This window comes from Penaeus monodon, chromosome 8 (assembly GCF_015228065.2).
Source record: "Penaeus monodon isolate SGIC_2016 chromosome 8, NSTDA_Pmon_1, whole genome shotgun sequence".
Taxonomy (NCBI): Eukaryota; Metazoa; Arthropoda; class Malacostraca; order Decapoda; family Penaeidae; genus Penaeus; species Penaeus monodon.
The window spans coordinates 44,303,601-44,318,435 of NC_051393.1; the positions used below are offsets into that span (position 1 = coordinate 44,303,601).

The 14,835-nt window shown below is 33.5% G+C and overlaps 1 protein-coding gene across 2 annotated transcripts in view; it reads left to right on the top strand.

The window, feature by feature from the left end:
- The window catches only part of LOC119576361 (histone acetyltransferase type B catalytic subunit-like), a 16,615-nt gene extending 6,123 nt beyond the window's left edge, over positions 1–10,492 (top strand). For both annotated transcript variants that reach the window (XM_037924012.1, XM_037924011.1), the window contains exons 7-10: positions 646–857; positions 5,749–5,900; positions 9,645–9,761; positions 9,998–10,492. In XM_037924012.1, coding sequence (XP_037779940.1) covers positions 646–857; positions 5,749–5,900; positions 9,645–9,761; positions 9,998–10,174 — 658 coding nt within the window. In that variant the 3' untranslated portion in view covers positions 10,175–10,492. The remainder of the gene's footprint in view (positions 1–645; positions 858–5,748; positions 5,901–9,644; positions 9,762–9,997) is intronic.
- The last annotated feature ends 4,343 nt before the right edge of the window (positions 10,493–14,835 follow it).

Sequence of the window (14,835 nt, forward strand, 5' to 3'; positions counted from 1 at the left end):
ATATATATATGTATGTATATATATGTATATATATATGTATGTATATATAATATATATATGTATGTATATATAATATATATATGTATGTATATATGTATATATATATCTATGTATATATATATGTATGTATATATGTATATATATGTGCAAAGTTTTTGAGAGGCCTGTCATAATTGCGGTTAACCCAACCACCACTGATTTTTTTTTCTGTCTCCTTTAGTTTGTGAATTTTGTCACAGATGGCTCCACATGTGCTTAGCCAGCAAGAAGTCTATCAGTAGTGACTGATCCTGAGTTCCCCATTCCTTGAATAGTCGCGAATTTTTTTTCTTTTTTATGCGATTGATACCAATAATGTTATTGTTATTGATTTATGACAATTAAATTGTTATTAAAATCTTGACAATATTTAAGACAGTGAAATAACTTTTTTCCAAAAAAGTCAAGGGAAAAAGGTAAATAGGTGAGATAGGTAGGATTAATAACTGACTCCTTGGTGACTAAGCACTTGTAGAGCCCTCTATGTATAAATACATTAAATAAACTTATATTACAGTTTTCATGGCATGTATTCTTGCCATCCATGCTGATAAAAATATTGTAGCATGATATCTGCTCATTACAGCCATTGACCATTTTTTTCAGATATGAAAAGTACATGGTGAATGGAATCCCAAATTATGCAGTTGCAGGTTATACTACTGTATATGAATATTATGCATATCCAGCCAACATCAGACCTCGCATTTCACAAATGTTGGTTCTTCCTCCATTTCAACGTTTGGGCTTGGGTGCACAGATGTTAGACATCATATACAACCATTACAAGAATAATGCAAAAGTTACAGATATTACAGGTAAGAGTATTGATATATTGGTGTACAATTAGGTACAAATATAAAGGCTACAGCATAACCATACTAGTCCCATGCAGGTGTTCTGTTAACCTGGTGATAATTATTTTGTGAGCTTGACAAGAACTACATGTATGCTTGCAGTTAACACATACTATTTAAGTTAAATTACTGCTTATCTACAAATGGTTAGCAATTTAAAAGTCAGCACAAGAATGAGATTTTACTTTTCAGAGCGTACAGTAATGTTGGCAATGAGAAAAATGTAACATTTATGGAAAAATTCTCAGGACATGTAACCTCTTGACACTTACTGTCAAGATATCCTCAGTGGAAAATGTGATAATCTTTGCCAACAGCTGTTCTACTTTACAGAGTAAGCTATGTTTAATCCATTTACATCATATGGCATCGTATTCTTGGCACACCACTAAGTCAAGCCTATTTTCAATTGCTTGGCTCTGATGTGGTCATTTACATGTTAGGGTTCCCAAAATCCTTGTTTCCTGAAAAATTATATGTTGAGTCATTGTGAGGGAAATCTATGCTTCCCTTACTTCTAATTTTACCTCCAAGCAGTTTACTGCACACAGCATGGCTCCGTATTTAGTGGAAAAAAGTCATTAAAATTATTATAACATATTTCAATTCATATGTTGGCACAAAAGTTCAGCAAGTGTAAAGCTTTCCAATATGCCTCACTCTTCTTCTCACCTTGCCACCTTTCCCACTCCATTAGTCTACCTCAAACACAATTATGCAGGTCATCATAGAATCTATTGTTATTCTTGAATTTACAAACCATTCTCATCATACATAAATATATATATATATATATATATATATATATATATATATTTTTTTTTTTTTTTTTTTTTTTTTTTTTTTTTTAAGTAATAGTATTGCTTTTACTATTATTGTCATTGTTATTATTATTGTTTATAAACAACAACAGTATAATGAGTGCTATCATTATGATAGATTCTCTTGTTTTTTTTATGATAGCAACTATAGATAATGGTCATGAATATCCCTAACCATTTGAGCATGCAATGACTGTGGTGGTCTGAGTAGTGAATGGCGCTGTATAATGACATACCCCACACCATCAGCTTGTTTGTAAAAGATCACCTTTCTCTGATATCAACGACACATTTGCTTGGAGTCGGTATTAGAAGTTACTAGCACCTAAAGTGAAGGGAAAGTTTATTCTTAATAAAGCCACATGGTAGTGCCTAATTCTGTGTTTGAAATACTAAATTGTGCCAGGCCCAAACAAGGGAAACTGCCAGTGCACCCTAATTCCTGGCCACCAGCCAATTTTTGATAGTGTTGTTGTTGTTGTTGTGTTTTTTTTGGTAGATAACACCATTGATAGTGATAACCATATTAGAAATGGTAGTAACAGTAATGAGCTTGATAATGGTGCATAAGAGTTTAAAATCCTGTAAACTTGGTCCATATACTTTTGTTGGCTTAAACCCTACTCTTTAGCTATATAATGAGGGATGTAAGGTAAGCTATTCTGGAGACTTCATTTTGTACATGCTGAAGTTCTGCACCAATGTTAGTAGATAACAAATTATGTGGCAACAAATATATTGTCACCACAAAGAAAAAGGATGATGATGATAATGGTGCTAATCATTAAATTTTACAATACATCAGGTACCCCCCAATCCCCTGCCCATTGTTGTTGTGGGGAGCTTAGGAGTTGGAGACTGAGGCCCAGTGCTGGGGACCTCCCCTACCTTGGGCCTCAGCCCTCAACTCGACTAACTTTGCTCAGTCTTTTCTTCCCCTTTCCTTTTCTTATCTACTCCATCCCTTCCCCTCTCCAATTCCTAAGGTGTAAGAGACGTGTTGAAAGGATGAGAGGTTGACTTTATGCCAGTCATGAACAGCCTTAGGAAGCCATGGGCACAGTAATCCCTTGGCTGTCTAACCCTTACCCTGCATGAGTCCCCTTAGGTGGACCTTTTATCTTTTCCCACATATTTCATGGCCAGTAATGAAGCTTTTATATCTCTCTGAGGAGCATTGAGATGCCTCTTTAGCAGCTAGTCTCTTTGAATCTAATTTTTCTGGTTTTCTGACCCCTGACTCTCCTTTGATTACGGCTCCGAACACTGCTACTACACCCCTTCCTTGACATGTGCTTTTAACTTGATCCATCCTGAATCATCTTCCCAGGTTATAACTCAACCTTCAGAAGATGCCCCTTCCTAGCTCCCAATATCCTCCAAGCCACCTCCTGCACAATCATCTTCATTTTTTATCTCCTCCTCCCTTATTACAACTCTTCAACCTTATTATGCTCATCTCCACAGTACTATCTCACACCACACCACTCGCCTCTTTACAATTCCCACTTCTACTAACTTTTTGAGTACACTACCTACCCTGGATGCCCTACTCCCCAACTTCACACCTCTACTCCCCCTGTCTCCCAGTCAAATTTTTTTTCCACTCTAAATCCAGATACTCCAATATCCTCAACTCACCCTATCTGTCTCCCCAGTTATACCAGACAGTCCAAACTTTCCACTCCTCCTACCACATCCCTCCCCACATCTACATCCTCTACTCCTCAGATGCCTATTTCCTCTTCACTTCCTTATAAAAAATCTGTTGTTTCTCAACCCTCCAAAACCCAACTCCCCTCCAGAAACCCATTAGGACATCCAAAACTACCTAAGCATGACCCAAGAAAATACTCTCTCTCAACCTTCCCCCTATTCCTCTACCCCCATTCCATCTACAGTCAAAGTGACTACCAATATCTGCCCTCCTCCTCCTCATAGTCCCTCTACCCCTCTTCCCCCCACTCCTTCCCAACCCCCAACCCCCTTACACCAACCCTGCCTCCTTCCCTATTATCTCTCCCATTTCCTTCTGGATGCTCATGTGAATTTCTTTTGTCACAACAGTGTCCCTCTCCGGACCCTTTTTCTCCTGATGAACCTCCAGACACTACAGCTTCTCCCTCTGATCCCCTACCATTTTCCCAGAGCTCTCCTCCTCCTCCTTCTGTGACACTTATTTCTACCCTTATTATCTGTTGATTACTTCTTGATAATTCTTCTGCAGTGGAATACTTGAGGCATCCATTTGCACAGACCTGACTTTGAGCACCACCTCTCTGTTATCTGACCCCAAGCTACTCACACATCCTTCAGTACCAATTCTCAATTGCCCATTTGTATCATCCCTTTGCTCTCTATCTGCCTCTTCAATACTTTTAAATCATGAAACACTGTATGTTATACCTCCCTTACAAACCACTATACCTTACACACACCTTACACAGTTATCTGCATTTTTCTCTGCTGCTGGATCACATTTATTTCAGTTTACTTCTCCCCTTTTTACCTATTGACTTTATAATTTTTGAAGCTTTACTTTTCCAGATCCAACCACCATTCCTGATAGTAGGAAATTTTAACCCCTTTAACTGTCACCACTCCACTATTACTTCCTAAGGTTGCTCCTTAGAACACTTTCTCTCCCAAGTACTGACCTTAGCCTCCTTAATTCAAACCATCCCACTCACTTTTACATGCATACCCAGTCCTCTTCATGCCTTGATCTTTCTCTTTGCTCTCCTTCCCTTCTATTGGTCAGTTCTAGACCACTTTCATTAAAGTGATCACACCCCTATTCTCCTTTTTCCTACTTCCTATATTCCAGTTCCGAACCCCCAACCTGTCCAATATCCTCACAGAATTCCCCACCATTTCAGTTAACAGCCTGCTCTCCTTCCCCAGACACATGAATATCGTCTATTTAATCTAATCACCCTTTGTCCATAACCCATCCCCTCCTATCAATCCTTACCCCATTTACTTTCTACTTGCACTACCATATTATCTTATAATGCCAAATGAAATCTAAAACATTGTTATAATAAAGAACTTCTTTAAACTCTTCCCACCACAATACTTTACCATAGTTCTACAAGGCCTTTGATGGTTAGCACATTTATTTGTTTAAAATATTAAACATTAGTACATCAACCATTTAGCAAGTGTCACATGAAAGCAAGACAATTATTCCATATATATTACATTTTCCTCTGCACTTATTTTGTATATGAAACTGTGTAGATCAGATTCTTGTACTGATTCTCATTAGTCACTTATTGATCAAGTATCACTGGTGAAACGATGTGCTGATTGCCAGTTGCAGCATAATAGATGTTGTTCTTGGTACCTTAAGTAATAGGTGCAGTAAATTCCTGCAAAGGACTTGTTGCCTCAGTTGTTGACATATCATTTGTCCCTTATTGTATATGCTTAGTATAGATATAACAAATGAATCTGAAAAGTAATAGTTACATTTTAGAGAAAAAAGGTGATAAATATAATGCATTTCTGAACTGATTCATTTGCTCTCTCTCTCTCTCTCTCTCTCTCTCTCTCTCTCTCTCTCTCTCTCTCTCTCTCTCTCTCTCTCTTTCTCTTTCTCTTTCTCTTTCTCTCTCTCTTTCTCTCTCTTTCCTCTCTCTTTCTCTCTCTCTCTCTCTCTCTCTTTCTCTTTCTCTTTCTCTTTCTCTCTCTCTCTCTCTCTCTCTCTCTCTCTCTCTCTCTCTTCTTATCTCAAAAATATGACTATCCCCAGACATAGCAAAAACAAAGGCCTGATTTTTAGTTGATTTTTTTTTTTTTTTTTTTTTTTTTTTTTTTTTTTTTTTCTTTTTCTTTTTTTCTTTATACACTTACAGTTTACTTTTGGATGGTGTTTACCTTTTTGACAGTAGATGGCATTGAAGAAAATAGATTTGACTGAATAAATTCCACAAATGATTGCTTTCAATATTGTGTAGCAGTGAGGTGCTAAAAGATACAGGATAGTAAGTATAATACTTAAGGAACTTGTTTAATTATTTTTTCAGTGGAGGATCCCTCAGATAACTTTGTTCGCTTGCGAGACTTTGTCGACTCCAAAAATTGCTTGAAAATGGACTCATTCCAGCCATCAAAGCTGACTGAAGGATTCACTGAAGCCATGGCCAAAGAAGCTCAAGAGAAGTTAAAGTTAAATAAAGTAAGTTCTTTAGAACTCTGTGGATAGCTGAGAGGAAGTGATATCCTGTAGGTAAAAATAGCATGTTCAATTATATGGTTTGTTTATGGAGTTTAATATAGTTTTGTGGGAAAAGTATTTTTGCTTCTGCCAACCATGTCAGTTATCCCAATTATACAAAATTTTAATGAAAATGTTTAGGTAAGGAGATCTGCAAGGAAATAGTCTTTTACTTCTTACTAAAGTCCCCTTGTTTTATATCTGGTGGAAGTTTCACTCTTCTTTCATAGCTATAAAGTTCATAGTATTTGTTCCTAGCCTTATATTTATACAGTGTGTATTCAGTCTATACACCTGCTATTTTGTATGAGCATGATAAAGTAGGGGTATATAACAATCCTCCCAGGCCAAGCCTCAAACCTAGGTCACTCCAGGTATGAAGCCAGAAGGCCAGTAGTAAAGCAACCATGTGGCATTGCATTATTCCATCTTTCATAAAGCAGGGAACATATAAAGTTCAGTTGATATAACAAATTTTAACCCCCTTAATCAGTAGACACACTGTTGACTATGTTTGGGATTTGAATTCAGTCCAAGCTAATACCATTGAGCATGGCCTCTTAAATACTGGAGGACAATTTTCCCATCCTTCCTTGTGTCTTATCAATAAATTGGAGGGAGTAGGAGGAAGTAATTCTGGTATTGAGAAGCAAGCTTCTTTTGGCTCCCCTCAACCCCTCCCCTCCCTAATAGTAGATTACTCTTGTGGTCTAAAAACATCAAAGATCTAATTATGCTAAGCAATTGAGATTAAAGAGTTTTTAAATGTGGATTATTCCCATTGAAATCAAGGGTGACATCAAAAGTTTGAATGTGATCAAATATATTGCACAATTGCTGGTAAAGCAGAGGTGAAAGTATCAGTCATCTCAACACCTTATCAGTCAGTAGTTGGCATATTTTCTTTCCAAATCCATAAATTGCCTAAAAGTTGAATATGTATGTATGATCTGTGTGTACATTTTCATCCGTCAGTTGGTAATATGGGAAATGTTGAACTTGCCCGAATAGTAATTGAAAGCATATTGTGCTGCTTGTTTGTTTTGTTTGTATTTACTACAGAATAATAGCCAGGGTTGCAATATTCAATGGCAGGTCTATTATAAATCCTGATTCCAATTAAATGTTTATATAGTTTGATTCTTGATTTTGTATTATTGGTATTGATGAACTATAGGGTAACCCTCAAGTTTTTAATGTAAATACATCAGAAATGCATGGAGATCATTCAATATGCTAAATATAGAAGCATTTCAGTAATAAAATATTAACATCAGTGTTGTCATGACTTTGATATATTTCTTAATATTGTGCTTACAGAATTATATTTATGCTAAATGGGATTCCCAGTATGGTTTGGGAATCAAAATCTTTATTGTACCAAAATAACAACACTAAACCCTGCAACACTTGTTAATTGTTATGCAAGTATATCTTGCATAATTTTAGTTACTGTTGCATGTATTTATATCTTGCATACTGTCTCCCCTGGTAAGGCAAAATAACATTCTTAACAAATCTGACTCTTTAAGAATTGAAAATCATTACATTTATTAACCACATGACATTTCCATTAGCCTCCTAGAAAATATCTATATTCCAGTGTGCAATACTGAATCAACTAATAGTTCTATCACTTACTCCAATGCCACTGGCAAAATGTTTTGTTCATTTTTAATTTTTTTGTCAAATGTCTCTGCACATAGATGTCTCTACCAGTGTTTAGCCACAAAGGAGTCAATTAGTAGACCTTATGATCTTACCTGATTTCACCTTTCATTGAATTGGTGGGATATTTTTTATATACTAATGCTATGAATATTGTTGGTGTTATTATTATTATAGAAATTATAATTACTATAATATTATAAACATTAGTAATGGCAATATAGGTGGTGACTTTGTACAAGTGTAGCCATCTGTGTGTAAAAACAATGAATAAAGTAAGCTCACAGTGGGCATGGCCTGTACTTACTTGCTATACCCATCGGCATTGGGTTAAAAATATAGTTGCTCCATTAACTTTCGTATTGTTTCTGCCCAGAAGCCACACTTCTTTCTCATAGCTAAGAAGCTAATTGGTTAATAAAGAATGTTCTTGTCACACTCACCTATTTACAAAAATTATGTTTCCAGTTTATGACCAGATTTGTTTCTCTGTACAGTAATACTGACCACTGAGAACATGTTAGCATATAAATTCCAAAGGTCTAATTAAGTTTAGTATCACTTGCATATGAAGGCAGTTAAAGGCAACATGGTGCTCTATTAAGAGGTCCAGCTTACACAATTTTCATCATTTGTTGCCACAGGCTTAGAATTAATTAGCCTTTTTTTATGTTTATACCTTCAGAGATTTTTTTCTTTGTCACAAATTGATTCATAGGCCCAGCCCACACAGACTTTTTTACTAAGGTCTAGTTTCGTCATTTGATATGATGTGTCACAGAAAATAGACTGTTATACATATCATCTCTTTAGGTAGTCTACAATTCGGCAATAACAGTGAGAATTAGTAGCATTATGTAATTAGTTATTTTTTATATTTTGTTTAGTTTGGAATGTTATTCACTTCTTTTGCTATGCAAAAACAAGGGTAAGGATGATTTCTCCCTTGTTGGAATTTAGAACAAAAAAAAAGATAATTTTCTTTGCTTCCCAGTTCATGGAAGGGAAAGTTGAAATTACCTAGTATTATGATGGTTTGGATTTCCCTTTGTTTTCATTGACGGGATAGTTAAAATCGCCTTGTATTGTAATGGTTTGGATTCCACTTGCAGTTTTGACATAATTACCAAAAACATTTAAGGCACTAATTAAAGCTTTGTCGAGTCGTGTTCTGTATATAAAAACTTGTGGTTCTGTGTCCCTGATTAATGTTCCTAGTACTTTCAGTGTTATCAGAGGATTTTACTACAGTATGTTTTTGCTGCTAAATCTTTTCATGTAAAGAGTTCTCATCAAACATTTCTCTTTCCATATTATTGCAAAAAAAAAAAAAAATTTAGCACACAGAGCATAACACATGTGGTATGAGTCTGTTACCTAGAAAAGAAATATGCCGCCCACCTATATGCAAAACGTTAATTTCTTAATTTTTTATATGTTCATTCAAATGTGTTTGTGAGAAATATCATTGAAGAATTGTTGATATTTGCTGTGTCAACATAAATATTAATAGTAAATAGTAAAAAGATGATACTTCAGGAAGTAACTCTGTGATATGTAATAGCATAATATGTGAAGGGGAATGTGGAAAGAGATAATGATCTAAAGCTTGGATGAATGAAAAGTACCATATAGTACCAGAATTATACTCCACACTCACCATGCTTCTTCATTCAAAAGAAAACATGACTGCTTGGCTAAGCCAATAGAGGGCCTTTAAGGGAAGTAGGGGTACGGGTTTGCTACTATGGGTGTAGCTGACAGCCTTTGACATTTTTCACAGTCATGGCAAATAGGACAAAGCACACACAGTGCGATTAGCTGCGGGCATGATTAATAGAACTAAGGGTAAATATTCAGTTGCAAGGATGTTAATCACTAAATACTTAGAACATGCACTGTTCATAAAACAAGTTTTCCCCTTCCTCAGTGGTGTAATGTTATAATTTGTTGCATTAACTGCAGTCAGCAACAGAGAGAGTTGTTCTTCATATCATTTTAGACTTTCAGTTTTTAAAAATTAGTTGTACATTACAGAAACAAGTTAGACGTGTGTACGAGATCCTCAGACTTCACATAACAAACCGATCAGATAAAGAATCTTACAGAAGATACAGATTGGAAGTTAAGAACCGGCTTAATGTTCAGTACCAGGTATGTGTTATGTAACATTCTGCATGCAATGATATATATTCTCTCTCTCTCTCTCTCTCTCTCTCTCTCGTTCTCTTGCTCTCTGGCATTTGATTTCTCAGTTTTGAATTGGCATTTTTTAATGAAATTTGAACCATTACTTTTGGTTGGATTTTCCAATTTAATGAATATATACTATGTTATTTCTGTCATGGCTGTGACATCTTCCTAAATCTGTTAAATATCTTTCTTTACAGAAAGAAGATAGAGACATGGAGAAGCTGAAAAAGATACTGAAGCCCGAAGAGTACCAAGCCACAATGACCATCACTAGCAAAGAACAGCGCCTGGAAAGTTTGGAACGCCAATATAATGATCTGGAAGAGCACTACTTACATGTTCTGGAGCGTCTGGCAGCCACCAATTTGTCTTGACCAATTTAAGGATAGCAGCAGACCTTGACTTATTGCGTGGTCATGGTTTATTTTACTGAAAATTAATGAATAGTATTTTGAAGAAGCAACAGCTCATACACTTCTTGTGTGTAACCAGTTTGCTTGGAACAATATGGATGGCATTGTGCATTTCTGGCAAATTAAAATACTTTTTCCCCCAAACAGTAAAGCATTTGTTTGCTGCACCTTTGTCACTTAATTCAGTAATACTTTTATAATTTCAGGCAGCAACTTGTATTATCACAGATGACAAAATTTTGTCATAACTTACTATGAAAAATAAATTGTGTTATACCATTTGTCATTTTATTAATGGATCTCTAAGCTTGACCAGTAAAGTTTATAAATATATAATCTAACAGAAATAGAATTGGTATTGTCCTTGACTGTGAAATGCCAGATGTTACAAGGCAATAGTTAACATAAGAGAGAGAGAGAGAGGTGTGTGTATATATATATATATATAGTGTGTGTGTGTGTGCGCGCATGTGTGCGTGCACGCACACGCACATATATGTATGTGTATGTGTATATATACATGTCTGTATATATATGCATACTTATATAAAGAAAATGGAATAAAAAACAATTTCTCATTTTCGTAATCTGATGATCTGGCTGGTATTACAATTAGAACATGCAATGAATTGAAAAATAAAGTAACCAGAAAGATAATTTAACCTAGAAACTGTTGCTTTAGAATCGGGTTTGAAACAAGTTTAACACCAACGTTGATCTTCCTATTGGAGGAACAGCTTATGCCAGAAAATATATCTCACTGAATGACCAAGTTTCTAATACAAGAACTCTGTAATATCCACAAGAGGTCCAATACATTTGCATTTGATTTCAATGATAATGGAATTATTGTCATGTGTATTCTTAATGATTAAAAGTAGGAAATGTTGAGCTCAATAATATATATTCTTTGTGTGACCCCAAAGTGTCAGTATCTTCTTTTAAGTAATTTTTTCCCAGCATTTCTATAATCGACCTCAAGCTGTTGTTGTCATATCCTTCTGCCATTCCTGGTCCTTATTCCAACCAGAGTGGCATTAAGCCTGGATGGAACCCTGCCAAATAGAATCAGGAAGTAAGTCTGTTTGCCTTAACAATATTTAATGTTTGGTTGATGAAGTACAAAAATACAGAGTATGGAATTGTAGTTTACAGGTCTGTATAGTTTTCAGAACAGAATTATATATTGCCATGTTAATATTTAGTGCTGTAGTTGGTAGAGATATTATTGATGTGGTTACAAAGGTCCAAATGTGTAGAAGGCTGTGGAAGCTTGGAAATCCCTAGAGAGTTGGCAAAGGTTATCTCATTGGACAGTTACATATTATAGAAGGCAGGTGAGATAAGATTAGATTCATTGTTGCAATAAAGGTGTTTTGAGGTTTCTAGAGCTTATGTGGAAAATCTACTTGAATTAAATTTGCAGTTGAAAGAAATATATATATTGTCCTATTTTAAGCATCTGTTGTTTATTTACTTTTATTAATCCTAAGAACAAATGTTCTTTAACAGAAATTTATAGTGGCAACACCTACCTCCACTTGATGTACTGTAGCCTAGTTGGTTTTCACTTATTGCTGGATACTGCTCTGCAGAATGAGAATGCTTCGTTTCAGTCATATCATGAGAGAAAGGCATCGGGTCTCAGGGTTTTTCTTGTTCTAATTCTACTTCCAGTCTGACCACTGATGCAGCAGATACTTTTTTAATGCAGTTTACCCAGTTGAATATAATGAGAATGTGAAGTGGAATTGTCCTCTCTGCTGTTGTGTCCAGAAAGGTTTAAAACTTTATTTTGGTAAATCAGTGTAAAATACATTACTCATTAGTGTGGAAGCTAATAAAGGTTGTATATGAATACAGTGATTTAGATAATTCAGTAGAATTAATGGATGCCCATTGAAGTAGTTTTGTCATTTCATCATTAGAAAGGGATAAAGATAGGCAGGATACATTATGGTTATTTGTGAGTTTAAAAAGTTGACAGTATTTTTATGTTAATTGTTCAAGTGAATATTTAATTTTTTGGTGTTTCATTGAAAAATATGTTGGCATTATATTTAGATGGTAAATTTAATGTTCATAGCAGAAGAGGGTAATTTATCTGTCTTCATAATGTGCACAGCATTCACAATTTTGTACTAGTTACTTCAATTGAAACTTTTCAAGATCATTTGCATATGATATTAGATCAATATAAAGCATATTGACAAAAGGATCTATTCTTTTCCCAGATAGTCTATGATGGAAAAAAAGAGTAAAGGTGTCTTTCTACCAATTGATTGTTAGTGTGCTTTTGATAGGGGGCAAAATGCCTTTGTCTTGGTATCCCCCCTCCCCCTCCCTCTCTTTTTCTCTTTCTCTTTCTCTTTCTCATTCTCTCTCTCATTCTCTCTCTCTCTCTCTCTCTCTCTCTCTCTCGTCTCTCTTCTCTCTCTCTGAATACAGGCTAAGTTAAACTTCTGTGGAATGGGCATTACTCATACCCACAAAAAATAATTTTTTTGTGTGTGAAGACATGTATACCCCCTAATTCCATGCCCGTTGTCATGAGCGGAAGAGCTTAGGCAAGAGACTAATGGCTGTATGATTACGCGTCCCTGCGAGAAAGGCTTTCCGAAGAACCTTCCCCTCCCCAATCCCTTGTTCATTATTGTAATGGGGGGCATAGGAGGCAGAGATTGAGGCCCAATGTAAGGGATCACCCCTGCCTTGGACTTCAGCCTTCGCCTCAACTAATTTTGAAAGGTCTTTCCTCCTTCCCATTTTCTTTTCTTCATCCCTTCTTATCATTTATCATAATCTTTAACTCCTTTTTCTCTTTTTTGCCACAATACTTTGTCATCATGCAATATTATCTTTGATGTCTGGCACATTTTTGTTTTGACCCTTCATCTTCCTGGAAATCCACAAACATCGCCTTTTAAACTAAAAAAGCTACTTCCCCGGGGTCTTCGCCCCCAAGCCCCACACTATCACTCTATTTTGAATACACCGTTGATGGACTTGTATGTTGACGCGACTGAAAATGTATATATATATATATATATATATATATATATATATATATATATATATATATACATATATATATATACTACATGTGTGTATATATACATGTACATATATATACATATATAATTATATATACACATACATTATATAAATACATATACACATATATAAATATATATACATATATGTATGTGAATATATATAAGTATGTCTCCTATGTATCCCCCCCAATTCCTTGCTCATTGTTTCCGTGGTGGGAGTAGGGGGTTAGGATGTGGAGGACCTTTGTGCCGCTGCTTTGAACCTCAGCTCTCGCTTCGACTAATTGTGCAGGGTCCTCTTCCTCTTTCCTTTTCCTTCACTTCCTCATTCCCTTCTCCCGTTCATTTATACAAATCGTTAACTTTTATTTACCCTTTTTTGCCACATTATTTTACCATAATGCTGTGTGACCTTTGTTGTCTGGTGCATATCTGTTTTGACCAATGATCATTCTTGAAATCAACAAATATTGCCTCGCTGAGTTATAAAACTTTACCTGGGTTCTTTGCCCCCAAACCCCACCCTATTGCTATAACCTTGGATGTTAATGCGGCAGAAAATGTTTTATATATATATATATATATATATATATATATATATATATATATATATATATATATATATATATATATATACTTCATATATATACATACATATATATATATATTATATATATATATATATATATATAATATATATATATACATATCATATATATAAATAATACATATATATATACTATATATATATATCATATATATATAATATATATACATATAATATATATAATATATATATAGTTATCATAAAAAATATATATATATATATATATAAATATATATATATAAAATATAAAATATATATATATAATAACATATATATATTATAATATATATATTATATATATATTATAATATATTATATATAATATATAATATTATAAATTTATTAATATATATGTTGATTATATATAATATATATTAATAATCATATTATATTATTATTGTATATATATTATATGATATATAAATATATATATGAGTTTAATATGTATAATTATTTGGTATATATAATATATAATATTATAATATATATTATATATATATTATATAATATACAAAAATTACATTAAAACCAAGTATATACAAATGGGGATATTAAGAAAACATAGTAAAGACATAATTTATAATAATTAAACATATATTATATATTTTAAATATTATATATTTATATATAAATTATGGTAATTTTATATGAAAGAATAATGTTAAATTTTATAATTTTAAAAAAATAAATTCAAAAAAAAAAAAAAATATAAAATATTAAGGAAAATTTTAATTAAATTTTTAAAAAAAATAAAATTTAATAATAAAATTTTAAAATATAAATTAAATAATTAAAGTATATATATTTATATTTATAATTATAATTTATTATAATTTTATATTATATTATGGATATATAAAATATTTATATATTATAATATATATATATTATTATTATTTATATATTATATTATATATAATTTTTTAATAATAAAAATTATTAAAATAAGTTAAAATTTT